Source organism: Arvicanthis niloticus, chromosome Y (assembly GCF_011762505.2).
Source record: "Arvicanthis niloticus isolate mArvNil1 chromosome Y, mArvNil1.pat.X, whole genome shotgun sequence".
NCBI classification, from domain to species: domain Eukaryota; kingdom Metazoa; phylum Chordata; class Mammalia; order Rodentia; family Muridae; genus Arvicanthis; species Arvicanthis niloticus.
In genome coordinates this window covers 13,102,566-13,119,772 of record NC_133431.1, presented here as the reverse complement: position 1 = coordinate 13,119,772, position 17,207 = coordinate 13,102,566, and the positions used below count along the sequence as shown (strand labels likewise).

At 40.5% G+C, this 17,207-nt stretch overlaps 1 protein-coding gene across 1 annotated transcript; it reads left to right on the top strand.

Moving 5' to 3' along the window:
• Positions 1-3,473: 3,473 nt before the first annotated feature.
• Positions 3,474-7,722, top strand: LOC143437342 (uncharacterized). Its single transcript, XM_076922141.1, has 4 exons — positions 3,474-3,533; positions 5,668-5,794; positions 5,988-6,048; positions 7,203-7,722. The coding sequence occupies exons 1-4, from the start codon at positions 3,474-3,476 to the stop codon at positions 7,720-7,722; spliced, it is 768 nt and encodes a 255-aa protein (XP_076778256.1).
• The last annotated feature ends 9,485 nt before the right edge of the window (positions 7,723-17,207 follow it).

Below are 17,207 nucleotides of genomic sequence, written 5' to 3'. Positions count from 1 at the left end.
CAACGGTTCCCATCACCATTATGATGAAGTGCCAGGTGGTGCCATGGTGAGTGATTCTGTTATTTCCCAGCATGCATTAATTCATGTCATGTGAATGAAAGCAGCTTAGACTGGTAGTCATACAGATTGGGATGATGAGCTTGGATCCAATGAATATTAAATTTCCAACTAGTTGGCAATATTGCACACGTTTCCAATGCACTTGCAAATTTACTTCAGCCCAGAGGGTTAAAAAGAGGACATTGATGCTAGAGGCATGTGATACGTTATATATCTCAGCAGCTAACATTGCTCATAGGGGTGAGGTAAAACCATATCTTCTTAACAGCATACTCTGTGCCTGATGTTTTTGAAAATTGGTGCAGATATGTGGGGACGATTCAATAATGATTATCATTTGAAATAGTCAATAACTGATTTCAGTTTTTAAATTTGATATCCTTTAAATGCCTCTGTGCTATTGTCTCATAATTATTTTCATTCTCCAATACTTCCCAGTCATTCGAATTTTCTTTTCATTTTTCAAAAGTGCTGCTGATTGTTTCTTTTTAGAGCAATAGCTCTTGTACCACAGGCTGGATCATACTCAGTAATTTAGAATTAACTTAAATGTCCAATCCTGTCTGTGCTGGTACATGCGGGGAAGTCTTCAACTTGGCAGGCTTGACTTTGACACTTCATTGAATGGAAAAATAGACCAGTGAGTGTGTGTCCTGTAACTTCTGTAACTTTTGCTTTTTTGGAACTGTGTGTAGTCACAGTGAAGAAAAGGACAGAGCCAAAGAAGTTCATAAATTCCCTGCTTCGACAGTACTTAATATTAGCAATGAACAGTGAGGTACTCAATGTTAGATGATTGATACGTGGCTTGGGAAGCCCATCTTTGGGTCCAACAACAGAAAATCAGTAATCTGGATTAAAAAGTGAACTTTTAATTCACCTTTAATGGAGATATGACTCAGCAGTAAAGAGCTCTGTCTGCTCTTCCAGAGGCCCTGAGTTCAAATCTCAGCAACCACATGGTGGCTCACAACCATCTGTAATGGGCTCTGATGCCCTCTTCTGGTGTGTCTGAAGACAGCTACAGTGTATCCACATAAAATAAAGAAATCTTTTAAAAAATGAACTCACCAAATTACTGTAGTTTTACTAGACCTGCTGCTTAACAGGACTTTTTTTTTTGTTTCGTTTTGTTCTGTTCTTTGAGATTTTAAGATGATTCTCCTGAGAGTATAGGCTTAAATAATACTTGTTGTGCTATAATACAGATCCTTCCTATGTGGAGCAGAGAATCATCAAGCCCATTTCTACTTTTAAAACAATATTTTCCATTATATTTATCACATTTCCACCCTCTGTCTTCTGCCTCCAAATCCCTCCATAGACATCTCAATGTTTTTCATTGAAGAGCTGTTTTTACTTGAACACTGGTTACTGTTTGAATGTGAGCTATGTTTAGCTGCAGGTTGTCCCAGCTGTGATGAGCCACACTGGTGGCTGAAATGGACTGAAAGTGTAGAATAGAATGTACACATGATGTACCCTGTTCCTCGATTGATGAAGCAGACGAGCTCTGGGAGACTGAAAAAATTTCTTCATAAACTACAAAATTCCCAGACTAGGACCCTGTCTGCCCCTATTGTGGAAGTGCAGAGCTGGGTAGGCCTGTGCTGTCTGAGTCACTTGATCTCTTCTCATGCAGTAGGGATGCTGCTGCTGTCCTGAGGCCCAGCTGGGTGATGCTAGATAGTGATGGAGTCTGGGAAGAGCTAACTATCAATAGCAAGAGTAGGAGGTCCCTTGTGGGATTCTTCCAGGATTCTCCATTGAGGTAGCAGGAGGGAGCTGTGAGGTAGACAACAAGCAATAGTATGTGGAGTGTCCATCCATTTGCAGCTTTTCTCCCGGGGTTGTCTGAAGAATCATATGAAAAGATCAAGATAAATTTCATATGTCTCCATTTGGAGTTCCAAGCCTGTTGGGCCATAAGGCACTATTTTAAGGAGTAAACCATGAGCCCCAGGAACCAAGTCATAAGACACCAGCTCTAGCAACAGACCATAAAATCCTGAAAAAGATCATTAATACCCCCCACCCCCCAGTGAATAGCTTAGGGACAACTAGAAAAATGGGGAAATATCTCAGAGTCAGCCATCCAGGCTGGGCAGCCCTATTTCATCATATAGTTAAACATTCATGACTTAGGAATTCAGACCCCTGACAACCTGTGATCCCCTGGCACCCACCAATGAAGTTTTAGATTACCTAATTCTTCTAGAGAGTTCCACCTGTTCCCGATGAGGTCTGCGTGCTCCTCTCTGAGATCGCCATTTCAAAGAATGGTTGAGACCCATGTCCTAGCTGTTTCTGCAGAATAAGGGCTTTTCGTTTTTGCACACTATCTGAATCTAGGATCCTCCTTCAGTGATTTTCAGATCATTACAATACCTAGTAGGTGAATATTAATTCTGGTTTTCCTGACATCAGTGTAAAAAATCAGAAAAACAGATATCCTCTCCTGTGTCCTAAAATTTCTCTTTAATTGTTGATAATATCCTGGGAGACCTTATGCTTGTGAGACGTATAGTTTACTCTGCTCCAAGGTGAATAATGGACTGTGCAAGGAATCTGCCTTGATTGAAGCAAGAAGAGGAGGAGGAGGAGGACAAGGAAGAGCAGGAGGAGGAGGAGGATGAAGAAGAGAAGGAGAAAGAGGAGGAGGAGGGGGGAGTAAGAGGAGGAAGAAGAGGAAAATGAGCAACAGCAGGAGGACCAGGAGAGGGAGTAGTGAGAAATTTCTGCAGAGAGCTGAAAGACAGAAAGGTTATTGGAGGACAGGGACAAGTGATACTGAAACACAAATCTTGCAGATCTGAAAAGGGTCAGGTTCTGCATTAGAACCTGGACCACAAAGTCCTTTACTTGTGCCTTCAGGACACTCTAATCCTGAGGGAGCTAGTTGCACATGTCACTCAAGATTCCCAGGCCAATCAGGGCCTCCAAGAACAATTTCCAATCAGGAGAAGAGGAGGGTGCTTCTAGGTGCTTTGGTCAGTGCTTCAGGTCCAGCACCGTCTAACCCTAAGGAAATAATCATGTCAGTCAAGATTCACTGGCCAATCAGGACCTCCAAGGAGGTGATGTGCTCGGAAGAGGAGGGTACTTCTTCCTTTTTCCTGTGCTTCAGGTTGAGCTGCATTGCTGAGCTGCAGCCTTCAGTGGCATCTGTGATGTGGTTTCACCTCTGCTGCTGGATGCCTTAGTGGAGTCCGACGGGCTGAGCTACTACATCGCAATATGGTGAGCATGTGAAAACTGCCCCTAACCTGGAGGGGAGGTGGTCTGAGAAGCTGGAGTCCGGGTGGTTCGCCCTCCCCTGGGGGAGTTGGGAACTAGCAGGCACCTGTGAGGTTCCATGTGGTCTTAGCCTCTAGATGTACCCAGCGGTGGCATCTGAATAACTTCATTACATCATGAGCTGCATCTGCACAAACCGCTTGGAGCAAGGGCTCGCGTGTAGAAACATCATGAAGGTCGGATTTCACGCTTATTATTTACACTTAGATTACATTTTATGTTTACATTTTATTTTATGTTTTACATTTACATCTTATTTAACTTACATTTTATATTTACACTTTATTTATTTTATATTTTATACTTATATTTTATTACATATTTTAAAGGCCTCGGTTTGTCTGGTATCTTCTAGATAGACATTGTGCCCTGGACATTTAAGATCTATTTAGACTTAGTTTTGTGGCGGTTGTAAATGTCATCTCACGCACTGGGTAGCACTCCAAATGTAAGCTGTGATGAAAAGGGTACAATCTACGATGTAAAGGATTTTCCAAGGTTTGGGAGATAGTGAGTCACAGTGAGTAGATTTCAGCTGAGGGAGGGACTGCCTCTAAAACACCCACAGGTAGTAGCATGGTAAGGGAGGTTCCAGGAGATCAGGATGCTAGGATACACTTGTTTGTTCACTGGGATCGTCAGGAAACGTAGGTCCAAAACATAACTGTAGAGACAACCTTGCCGGGTCACAAGCAACACCAAGGCCTGCTGTGTCATACAGGCTCGTTTTCCTTCTTCAGAAAAGCAAAGTTCTGCCACATGGGCAACACAGCCAGTGAAACCATTTGAAAAGGAGAAACACTGTTGTGGTGAGGACTGCCCTGCCAAAGCAAGGCTTTCCCTGAGGCCTTCAAGGACAGAGAATGACATAGCTCCATCTCAAACTCAGCCTCATGCTTGGCCGAGCCTGTTATGGCCTGAGGTCTAGGACCTGGGCCCTTTCCCCAAGGCCTTGAGGTATTTATCAAAAATAAAAAAACAGATCTCTTTGAACGCAGGCATGTGCTTGGGAGAGCTGGTAATGGTCTGGGCCTATGTTCTTTGGAGAGAGGATGTCTCTCACCCTGAGACTCCAACAGTTCCTACCACAGGGGGATGATGATATCAGTCAAAAAACATTGTAGGCAGGGTCAACAATGTTGATGAGATCACCCTGTTCTCAGTAGACAATATTGTTTGATTAGATCCCTCTTTAGTTTGTCCCATGTTAGGGAATCTGGAAGTCCCACCTCTTCCAGTCATCTATTGGCTGCTCGCAGCTGTATTGATCAATCAAGAAACAATTAGAGACAGGGACCTTCAGAGTTTACAGGCAGTTTCCCAATACAGCATCAGAGCCATGCCCTGCACTTTACTGCTGAGGTCTATCTCCTGCCCTGTGTTGTTTACAATCTCATCCACGTTAACAGTGGCAATACTTTTTATGTCCAATTGTAACTGTTTAAACATATATTCCCTTTGGTCACGTCTTACTGATGTTATAGTTTGAACCAGTCAGTGTATCTCAAGGTTTTGGAAGATGAATATACAACTGGATTGTGTGTATCACTCTCTTAAGGATTTAAGTAAAGTGCTGGAGAGATAGTTCAGCAGTTAATAGCAGTGACTGCTCTTCCAAAGGTACTGAGTTCAATTCCCAGCAACTACATGGTGGCTCACAACTGTCTGTAATGGGATCTGATACCCTCTTCTGGTATGTGTGAAGAAAGCTACAGTATACTCATCATATATATAAATTAATAAATAACATCTTTACAAAAAGTTAGAACTTAAGGAAAACCCTATGTGTTCTTTCTATGTTTCCAGTTTGGTTAGTTAATTCTGCCAGGAGATACAGGGTATTACTATACACCTTTGGCTGTCCTAGAACTCATTGTATACATCACACTGGTGTCTGACTCAGTGTGATACTTCCTGCCTCTGTATTCTGACTGTACTGTTAAAGGCCTAAGCCAATAGACCCAGCTTGGTTACTGATTTTTATAGTCAGTAATTGTTAATGTTGATAAAATTTCTTTGAAATGTGGTAAGTAAGCACTATTGATCTTGTAGACCTTATCTGTTCTTTGTATCTGGAATTGAAATTTCTCGAGAAAGGCTGGATCCTATTCAAAGGGCTGAGAAATGACAGGGGTGAACCTCATTATTAAGTTTCCTTGTAATATGACTTGGTAGCTACAGTAGAACTTCAGTGTCAGGAAATAAGAGGGGCAGGCCCCAGAATTATAGGAATACATTGTCTATGAAGAATACATGCCCAGTGTTGTCTCTGTTGTGCTTCCTTCTGTACATGTGTATGGGATATTCTAGAGTGCAGTGACTTATGAGGACGTGCATGTGAACTTCACTCAGGAAGAGTGGGCTTTGCTGGATCCTTCCCAGAAGAAGCTCTACAAAGATGTCATGCTGGAGACCTACAGAAACCTCAGTGCTATAGGTAAGACTGTGAATTCCCTTTCCTGATTAAAATTGGAGAAAACAGTTTCTTTCCTTTGATGCACTTCTGTAATGCAGTTGACATGGCTGCAGGATTTGGTTTAGAAGTCACGCATGACTCACTGGTTCACCGAAGATAGTAACTTACAGGTTACACGATGTGCATACATACATGTTCTGTTACTCTGTTTTAGGATTTAATTGGGAGGACCAAAATTTTGATGAACATTGTCAAAGATCTAGAAGACTCAGAAGGTAATTTTCATGTGGCAGCTCCTACAAATATGCCTTTGAATAAATTTTAAAATGTGCTGAAATTTTAAGGAAAAGCAACAGTGTAAATGAGCACAGCTTTAAGTGTATTGATGATGGTTACATTGTAACAAATCCATGTCCTCAGTGCCCTGTATCTGATTTGTTTTTGCAAGGCATTCCTTTAAGAAAGAGGGCATGGAAACAAAGCCTTAGTGTATATCTCCATGTGAAACATAGCCCTATCAGAGCAACACTGTGCAACTGGCAGTCTGTTTCTGCTAGACATTGTGTAAAAGCTAGACACATTGAATAGTTGGTAAATATATGTCCAAAAGCTTCTAAGAAGGAACTAGTCTATAGTAAAGCTAATGTTACTCACTTATTAATAGAGACATAATAAGTTTCTAGAGATGGCAGCTTCTTGGAGGTATCAAGGATGTTGTGCAGTAACCATGATCCCTATACCACATGTCTGTGAGGAACAAAAAAATCAAAACTTGTGAATGCAGTGTTCAAACTTTTTTGTTAGTCTTCCTTTCTTAAGTATATAATGTATCATAATAGATACAAACTGTATATAAAAGGGATATTTAAGGAAATAAAGTATATATATATATATATATATATATATATATATCTGACAAAAAGTAAACGATCTATCTATAGTGGATGGTAGTTAGTGTAGGCTTTTTGAACATGATACAAGTTTACAATTAATTGCTTTTCCAATTTCATTGGCAATACAGCAACTTCATTCTGTAGAAAATTCTCTTGAGTATTAGGAATATAGAAATGCTACTATTTCTCCTGATTCATTTTGCAAATATAATATGATGCACAGTATAGAAACAGTTCAAATATAGTTAGTGTGTTAAAGCTCTGAATTCTTCCACTTTTTATCAAGTGTGAGAAAAACCTTTGATTCAAAAAGAATATATAAGGCTGAGCCATATAATGAATGCTCATAGAATCTCAGGTATCTTTCAAAATGAAAACCAACCCATAATGAAGGGAACGGCATGAATGTAAACAAAGTGATAAAATCTTAAGGTCTGATTCCTCTTTATATTTAGACAAATAGTACCATGAATTCTTACAGACAAAAGTATTTATCACTGTGGTAAAGCTTTCACGTGTGCCAATTTTCTTCTCAGGCATGAAAGAAGTCAGAGTACAGAGAAACCCTCTGAATGTATACAATGTGGTAAAGCCTTCTCTTTACATGCTCCCAGTCATGCTCAAAGACATGAAAGTTTTCATATAGAAAAGACACCTTATGAAGTTATTCAGTGTGTCAAAGCCTTTGCACCTTACACGAGTAGCCAGATAAGTAAAAGCACAGAAATTGGACGGAAACCCTATGAATGTAATCAACGTGGTAAAGGATTTGCAAAACACAGTCATCTTAAACGTCATGAAAGTATTCATAGTGGAGAGAAACCCTTCAAATATAATGAATGTGATGAAGCCTTCTTACATCCCTCGGATCTTCACATGAATGAAAGGATTCATACTGGAGACAAAACCTACAAATGTAATCAATGTGATAAAGCCTTTTCCAAACAAGATAGTTGTCGCGAACCCCCCACGCTTGGGCACCAAACTGTTGCGCTTACTGGACGCCAAACTGTTGCAGCCCGTACTGCCCGTTCCGGTCCGAGGGTCAGAGTCTAGCGAGAGAGAGAGTGGGGATAAAGGGGAAGAGACACGAAGAATGGAGACAAGACAGAGATTCTGATCAAGTCTCTTTTATTGAAGGGAATTCTGAGCTATTTATAGGCTTTTGCCACGTGCCTTGTAGGTGCGTGGATACCACGTGCCTTGCAGGTGTTGATATGACGTAAGCCTTACAGGCGTCTATAGCGTGGACAGCACGTGCACCGCAATGCCTTGCAGGCGTGGATAGCACGTGTGCCTTACAGGCATGTATGGCGTAGATAGCACGTGGACAGCACGTGAACTGCATGCCTTGCAGGCGTGGCCACCACGTGCACCTTGCAGCTGGGGCCAGTAAACAGCAACACAAAATATGTGGGATATCAGAGTGTGCTTCAGCTGTTGTAGGCTATTGAAAACCAAATCTTTCGTCAGGGTATATGGCTCAAGATGGCTGCAAAGTTGATCTAGCCGCTTTCTGCTAAAGTCGGCTCCCAACAGATAGTCTCAGGACACATAAAAATACTCACATGGGGGAGAAACCCTACAAATGTAATCAGTGTGAGAAAGCCTTTTACCAAAACAGTAGTCTTTAAATACATAAAAGAATTCATACTGGAGAGAGACCCTACAAATGTCGTGAATGTGCTGAAGCCTTTTTTCTAAACTCTAACCTCCAGAAGCTTAAAAGAAGACATACAGGAGAGAAACCCGACAAATGTCGTCAATGTGAGTGAGCCTCTTCACAGTAGTAGACACATCCTCTCACTGAGGCCAGACATGGCGGCCCAGTTAGGGGAACGGGGTCTACAGGTGGCAAATTCAGGGAAAGCCAGTACTCCAGTGGTCGGGGAACCCATATAAGACCAAGCTGCACATCTGTTACATATATGAGAGGCGCCTAGGTCTTGTTCATGCTCACTTTGGATGGTTGGTTGTTCAGTATCTGGGCAACATCAAGATTCCAGGGTAGTAGATTCTGTTGGTCTTCCTGTGGATTCCCTGTCTTCTTTGAGTACCTCAATCCTTCCCTGATCTCTTCCACACAACTCGCCAGGTTTTGTCTAATGCTTGGCTGTTTGTCTGTGCATCTATTTCCGTTAACTGTTCGTTATAGCCTCTCAGAAGTGAGGTGTGCTACAATCCTATTTGCAAACGTAACATGATATTATTAATAGTATGAGGGACTGGTTTTTGCCCCATATGGAATGGGTCTCAATTTGGGCCAGTTGTTTGGTCACTCTCTTCTCTGAACTACCCCTGTTTCTATTTGTCTTATAAACAGGACAGATATTAAATGGAATATAATTTTGGTGATATGATGTCCTTATTTCTGCACTGGGAGTCCTGCTTGGCTACAGGAAGTGGCCAATTCATGATCGACATCTTCCACTTCTAGGAGTTTTAGCTAGACCCTTGCAGTATTCATTCTTTGGGTTTCTCCTGTCCCAGGTTTCCTGCAGGTTCTTGAGATTTCTTCTGAATCCCTACACCCCAGATTTCTATTGTCCCCTCTGCTTTCCGTCCACCTCTCCCTTTCTCCCTCCACCCACATTTTTCTCCCCCATTTCTTCTCCCACCCAGTTTCCTTCCACTACCCACCACTGAAATCTTATGAGAAAAGTCCAACCATCCTTCCTTGGCCCTCTTACATATTTGCAGTCTTTGAGTCTGTGGACTTTACTATGGTTATTCTATACATTATTTGTAATATCCACTTATAAGTCAGTACATAACATTCACGGACTTTTGTGTTTGGTTTATCCCACTCAAGATGAGATTTTCTTATTCTATCCATTTGACTGCATGATGTCTTTGTTGTTAATGATTCAGTGTTCCTTGTGTAATGAGTGACATTTTTTAACCACTCTTCGGTTGAGGGACTCGAAAGGTTTTTTTTTTTTTTCTATTTCTCTCTATAATGAATAAAGCTACTATTAACATAGTTGACCAAGTGTCCTGGTTGTATAGTTGAACATTTTTGGGGTATATCCCCAGGAGTGATATAGATGGGTCTTGAGGTAGAACTATTCTCACTTTTCTTAGAAAATAACAAAATGTTTTCCAAAGTGGTTCTTTACGTTTTCACACCCACCAACAATAGAAGAATGTTGGGAGCCGACTTGTAGCAGAAAGCGGCTATCAGCTTTGCAGCCATCCTGAACCATATACCCTGACATGAGACTTGTTTTTCAACAGCCTACAACAGCTGAGCACACTCTGATAAACATCTTGTTCATCCCACATATCTTGTTTTGCTGTTTACTGCCCACAGCTGAATGACGAATGTGCTGTCCATACCTGCAAGGTGCACAGTGCACTGCTATCCACACTATACACACCTACACACGTGTAACGTATATGTCATATTTACACCTGCAAGGCACGTGACAAAGTGTATAAATACCCTGGGCTTCCCTTCGAAGAGAGAGACATGAAGAGAGAAAAAAGGAGAGACAAGAGAGAAAAGAGACAATGAAGGAGAGACAAGAGACAATAGAGAGACAATAAAGGAGTCGAGACTTGATCAGAACCTCTGTCTTGTCTCCATTCTTGAACTCTTTTGGTAGACCCTGACCTGAAGATCGGAGCAGCAGCTTGGGCCTCAGCATTTTGGCCCCCAAGCGTGGGGCAGAGTGGGTCTCAACAGAAGAGTGTTTCCCTGGCTCCACATTCTATCCAGCATGTGCTATTTTTTGAGTTTTTGATGTTAGCAGTTCCCACGGTTGTAAGATTAATCCTCATAGTTGTTTTGGTTTGAATTTCCCCAGTGGGTAAAGATTCTGAAAATTGATTGAAGTATTCCTTGATCATTCACAGTTCCTCTGCTGAGAATTCTCTGATTAGCACTGTACCCTAGGCTTTAATTGGGGTATTGGGGTTGTCGCTGTGTAACCTCCTGGGCTCTTTAGAAATGCTGAATATTAACGCCCTGTCAGATGAAGGGTTAGTGAAGATTCTCTCCCAATCTGTATGCTGCTGTTTTGTCCCAATGACAGTGTCTTTTGCCTTCCAGAAGTTTCTCAGTTTCCTGAGGTCCCATTTATCAATTGCTTATCTTAATGCCTGACCCATTGCTGTTCTCCTCAGGAAATTGTCTCCTTGACCACTTTTCTCTTCTCTGAGAGATAATATATCTGCTGTTATGTTGCGGTCCTTGATCCTACATGAGTAGGGTTTTAGTGCAGGGTCAGATATGTGGATCTATTTGCATTCTTCTACATGTAGACATCCAGTTATATTAGCAATATTTGTTGAAGATGATTTTATCTTTTTTTCACTGTATGGTTTTGATTTCTTTTTCAAAGAGCAAGAGTGTATAGTTGTGCATTGGCCACCTTGTCTGTTTCTGTCCCAACACCATGCCGTTTTCTCACTCTTGCTCTCTAGGACAGCCTGAGGTTGGGAACAGTGTGTTTTCTTTCAGAGTTGTTCAGATTATCCTGGATTTCCTGGTTTTCTATATGAAGGTGAGTATTTCTCTTTCAATGTTTGTGAATATTTTTGTTAGAATTTTCATGGGAATTGCATTGAAATTTAGAAAGCTTTTGGTAAAATGTCCATTTCCACTGTCTTAATCCTACCTATCCATGAGCATGGGAGATCTTTCTATCTTCTGATTTCCTCTTCAGCTTCTTCCTTCAGTGATAGGAAGTTCTTGCCATACATTTACTTACATGGCCCATGTTACACCAAGATATATTTTATTATTTGTCAAAATTATGAAGGGCATTATCTCCCTGACTTTCTTCTTGGGATATTTATAGTTTGTATGAATTATTACTACTGAGTTCATTGACATTTTTTTTCCAGTCACTTTGGTGAAGATGTTTATCAGCTGTAGGAATTCTCAGGAAGAATTTTAGGAATGATATATTTATACCATTATATCATCTGGGAGGAGTGACACTTGACTTCTTTCTTTTCAGTTTGTTTCTTTTTGTTCTCCTTTGTTGTCTTCTTGTTCTAGTTAGTACCTCAAGTACTATATTTCATAGAACAAGATCTCTGTCTTATCCCTGATTTTAGTGAAAGTTCTTTAAGTTTCTCTGAGCTTAATTTGATGTTGTCTATTGGCTTGCTGCATATTGACTTTATTATTTTTAGGTATGTATGCGATATCCTGGATCGCCTCAAGAGTTTTGATATAAAGTGGCTTTGATCTTTTCAAAACTTTTTCAGCCTCTACTGATATGATCATGTGATTTTTTTTCCTCCCAGTTTATTTGGTGGATTACATTGATGGGTTTTTATATATTAGACCATTCCTGCATCTCTGGAAGGAAGCCTGCATGACCATGGTGAATGATGTCTTCTTGTGTTCTTTGGTTTGTTTTTATTGGGTTTGGTGTGAGTTCATTTTCATTGACTTTTAGAAAGTCTTTAATTTCTTTCTTCCTGGACCCAGTGATCAGAGCACAAAGAATATTTAGTTTGAGTATGTTTGTAGGCTATCTGTTCTGTTCATGTAGACAATTTTACCTAGTACAGCTTTCCGTTTTTCACCTTCCCTCTGAGGAAGATGTGCTACCTAACAATAGTGCTCCATAGCGATTTTCTTCTGTTTCCTTCTTTTCTCCTAGAGTTTGCTGGAGTATCTAGGTAACAGGTATATATTCGTCGATATTACCCTGATACCAATTCGATCTCATGGAAACAGAAATCATATTTTATATCCTAAATCTCACTTTAATTGGTAATCTCCTTGGAACAGTTCTGTCTGTGAAGTAGATAGTTCCACCCTTCTGCAAGTTGAATAATGGACGTGTAAGCTATCCACCTTGATTCCAAGAGGAAGTAGAGGAAATGGTGCTGAGTGCTTAAGACAGGGAGATAATTCATGGGAGGACAGGCCCAAGTGATTCTGAAACAGAATTCTTTGTGATCAAAGAAGGATCAGCTCCTGGTAGAATCCTGGGCCCTGAAACTGTATGGTGTGTGCCTTCAGCATACTCTACCCCCAAGGGAGGTTCTCATGTCCCTCAAGAATCTAATGTATATACCCAAATTCATGCGTTTTTAGAAATGTAATCACGTAGAACAATCAGCCATCAACTATATATCTCACAATATAGCTTGAAGTGATACCATGTAAAGATGTATGTGTAATTTGACAATTCATGCTCCTTCATATCCCCATTAGTTATCCATTGGCACTTCCTCTTGAAGTACTGCCTGCTAATAGAATTATCTAGACATGCTAATTATGTAAGAACAATGCGACACATTTTATTTATTTGTTTTGTTTTGTGTTGTGTGTGATATGATAATGGGCTTTTAGGCCCCCAAACATAAGTGGAGATGGGAAGACAACTCTGTGTGATCTACATTTGGCAATCTTTTTAGGATGATCAGTGTTATTTTGCCAACCTTGCACACCAAAGGTATTTCACACAGAGTCTTTTCATAGATGGTCAGATAAGATTTGGTGAAAGAAACATTTCACCAGAAAACATTGTCTTCTTTTTAGATTGTAAACATATTGTCATATAAGAATGGAGAGAAATAGTAACATTGGTTATAAATTTTATGTGCAAAAAAATGATGTATTGCTAAGTCTTTTTTAGATTATGTTATTTCATTCTTAGGTAGAAACACTTCTTCAGAACACTTTTCCCAGAATCAGAAATGAGTGCCAGACAACTGTCTCAATGGGTCCAGCTGGTTGCCTCTAACCCTGTTGACCTGAGATCAATCACTGATAGACCCATATTATCTAGAAATGTTTTTCTGATTTCTATACTTAGGTTCTGGCTTATGCCTGTCACACACCAGCGATATATAAACATGTTAAACGAAATAAGGAACAATTATATCACTTGTAGTCAAAACATTCTTGGGTTTTATCTCTAGAATTCACACAGAGGAAATAGAAAAAGACACCTGTTAGGTGTTTTCTCACTGCTCCCCACACCCAGGACACAGGGGTATATCCACAAACACAATTGAAATATTTTTAACAGGAGGAAATTAACTAAACAAAGAACCCCAATTTTGAGAACATATGAAATGATTTGCCAGTTTAAATTATTATTATAAAATTTCAGTAGGTGTTACTGAACATCAAAACCATGAGGTTTACTCTTTAATTCTTACCTTGTCATTCATTCTTTGATTCAAAGGTAAGTCATTGACAAAACAGCTCAGCTGTTGTTAGAGGTGCATTCCTGTAATCCCAGGACATTAGGGATGGTGGTAGGACAGTCTCTGAGTTTTAGGCCATGGTGGTGTACATAGTGAATTCTTGGATAGTCATAATTTATAGTGTCAGTCTCAAGGAAAAATAACAAAAAGAAACAGCATACCTCATTTTATTGAAATTTTCCAAATACAATCTGTTTTCTGGACTCATTTGGCAGCAGTAGGAGCCAACAACAATGCACGCCAGGTGTACCTCTGATGTGAGTTTTGCTTCCTGTAAGGAGAGAAAAGGAACTTGTATGCATGAAGATTGGTTTGCTGAACGGGCTTCTATTCTGGTTCATAGATGCTGGCAAAACTTTGTTAGTAACTCTGAGTGGTGGTGACTCTAGGTGACATCAAGTCTGTCTTCACGGGAGCCTGGACCTCAAACAGAAGTTACCCTAAAACTGTGAAAGTCTGGCATTTAGGCAGAACCATGCAGTATGGATGAACTATAGGGGGTGGGATGGGGCTTTGGATGTAGAAGAAAGAGGAAGAAAAGGCCCCTGTAGTGCGTCCTCGGGGTTTACCTGAACACCAGCTGGCCTCTATTGCACTCTGTATCCACTCAGCTGTGATGCTTCAGTCCTGTCCAGTTCTTCCCCTCATTTTTATCTAGGCAACTACACAGATTTGTCAGTGATAGCAGCCTGCATATCCCATGTGGCAGTCTCCAATTTGAACACAAAGCCTCTCAGTTCCTACAGCATTAACCCTGTATAATGCCTGAATGGTTGGAATTGGATATTCTAAAGGAGACATTCCCATCTCTCCCTTTGGTTTTGGTAGTATAATAGTGGACCCCATGAATTTTGAATTTCTCATGGAATCTCATTTTCATAAATGATTCATTCCTCCAGGTAAGGACTTCTGTGCATAATAAATATTTATTTGTTAATGAAATACTTTTCAGGAGAGCAAGGAGCTAAAATTCTGTTAAGGACTTAGAAAAGGGAGAAAATTCTGTTTCAAGTCAGTCATGCTGAACAAATCTCTTAATCTGTTTTCAATTTTCATGAGTAATTGTCTCCTTTCATTTTACTCATTTTTGTTGTTTCATTTTCAAGACTATTCTCACTATGAGTCTCTGGCTGGCCTGGAACACTTATCTGTTCTAGAATATCAGAGAATTCTGTCCACCTTGCCTCCATATTACCAGAATTATAGGTGGGCGTGTCACAGCTAGATACATCAGTTCTTTTCATTGGCTTATTGAGGATGAGTGGCTGAGTCTCTCTGGTTAGGGTAGCTAGGACACAGACTGTGGTCCTAACTCTAGTAAAAGAAGTCTACCATGAAATGCAGCCCTGCTGACTTCAACTCCACTGTCTTTCAAATTAGGAGCAGTATTGTTTTGCTTTATCATAGTGTCTGTTATAAGTCTCCAAAGGACTAGGGCAGAGCGCTGCCCTTATTCTCTAGATGGTGAAACCCAGACTCAGGGTGCTAAGTCACTACTGAATATATGTGTGGAACTGCTTGTCTTACTCATGCTGGGTCTCTACTGACTCAGTAAATGAAGTGGAAGCCACCTCAGCTAGACATGGTGGCACAGGCCTGTAGTCATGGTGCTTGGAAAGTGGAGACAGCAGTTTCAGGATTTCACAGTCATCCAAGGTCTAGCCTCATCACAGGATTGGAGTTCTCAGCTGGGAGCAGGGATATCTGGAAGGCACATAATGAATAAACACAGAATACATTTTGGGTACAAACTGGCATGTAATTTTTCAAGGCTTAAAGTTACTCTCCCTTCTCTCTCTTTACTTTCTCTTGATTGCTCACAGCTTGAAGCTGCACACAATCTCCATTCTCCTGCACACTCTGCTTTTCTCCTGTGAGCTTTTCTCAAACTCTCACACTCCTACACATGGCTGTGCATTCCCCTTTAACTCACACACACGCTTCACATATCTCACACACACCACATGCACTCTACTTTCACTCACATACACACTCTCTATACACACCTCACATTCTCTGTTCACTTACTCTTCAGAGCTCTCTGGCCTTTTTTTTGCCCCAGTGTTTTATTGGTAATCCAAAGGCAGGTAGTAAGAAGACACTGTATAGTCATTGCTAAAACAAATTTAAAAGGATAACCACACCCCAGAAAGAATCAAGAATTACAATTGTTCCCCAGAGTTCCAAGCTTCCCCTATTCCTAGGCCTGTAGCTAAGATGATAATAATTGCAAACTTGTCATTATTTAAACTTTAACTTTGGACCCCCAGCATGCTAGACCTTAGCAGAATAAAACGCTCTACGTTTACATACCATTTGAGTCCAGGGCATCATTCTTTGGTGAATCATGGACCCTTACCTAATTCATGTCATGTGAAAGGAAGTAGACCAGATCGGTTGGCATATACTTTGAGTGGGTTACCTTGATCCAAGGAATGTTGAGTTTCCGGCTAGAGGGCACTCTTGCATATGTGTCCGATCCACTTGCAAATTTACTTCAGCTCAGAGGGCTGAGAAACATGCCATTGGTTTTAGCTGTATGTGTTCGGCTACACATCTCAATGGCTAGCATTGCCCACAGGGCAAGGTCACACAATGTCTTCAAAATGCCATTCTCTCCAATCAGGGAATGGCCTGCTGTTTTCAAAATCCGTATGGCTACGTGGGTATTTTTTAAATGCTGTATCTCTTTTTAAATGTGAGTTCCTTTAAATGCATCTCTGATATTGTCTCTTAATTGTTTTCATTCTCCAATACTTCCCAGTCATTAACAATTTTGTTTCATTTTTCACAAGTGCTGTTGATTATTTATTTCTGATTAGAACCATATCTCCACTAGCACAGGCTAGATCATATTATGAAATTTAGAATTAATTTGAATGCCCAATGCTGTCTCTGCTGCCACATGCAGGAAGTCAGTTCTACGACTCTCCCAGGCTGGACCTTGACTGTTCACTGAAATGAAAAATAGACCATAAATAATTGTCCTCCAACTTCTGTTTCCTATTGGGACTCTCAAATTAAGCTGCACCTGTGCAAGACTTGACTTCTGTGACCAACTTTGAAACGTGTGTAGTCACAGCCCACAAAGGGATGGGACAAAGAGAAGTTGATATCTTCCCTGCTTTGACAGTACATAATATTAGCAATGAGTACTGAGGTAATCAGTTTTAGATGATTGATAAATGTCCTGTCTGGACATTTTTCGAGTTCACAGACCAGGCAATGAAGAATCTGGATAAAAAGCTGAACTTACTGTGAAACCAAATTACTGTCCTTACTTTATTTCTACCAAATAGAAGATCAAAGTGGTGTGATATGGCCCTGACTAACAAGACTGTCTTTTTATTCTTTTTCAA

Bases quoted from the DNA above. Each gene is read 5' to 3' on its own strand.
- LOC143437342 (XM_076922141.1), top strand. From the start codon at position 3,474: ATGAGCTGCATCTGCACAAACCGCTTGGAGCAAGGGCTCGCGTGTAGA. The intron at 3,534-5,667 runs GTCGGATTTCAC...GGGATATTCTAG, and splicing joins CGTGTAGAAACATCATGAAG to AGTGCAGTGACTTATGAGGA. The intron at 6,049-7,202 runs GTAATTTTCATG...TTTTCTTCTCAG, and splicing joins AGATCTAGAAGACTCAGAAG to GCATGAAAGAAGTCAGAGTA.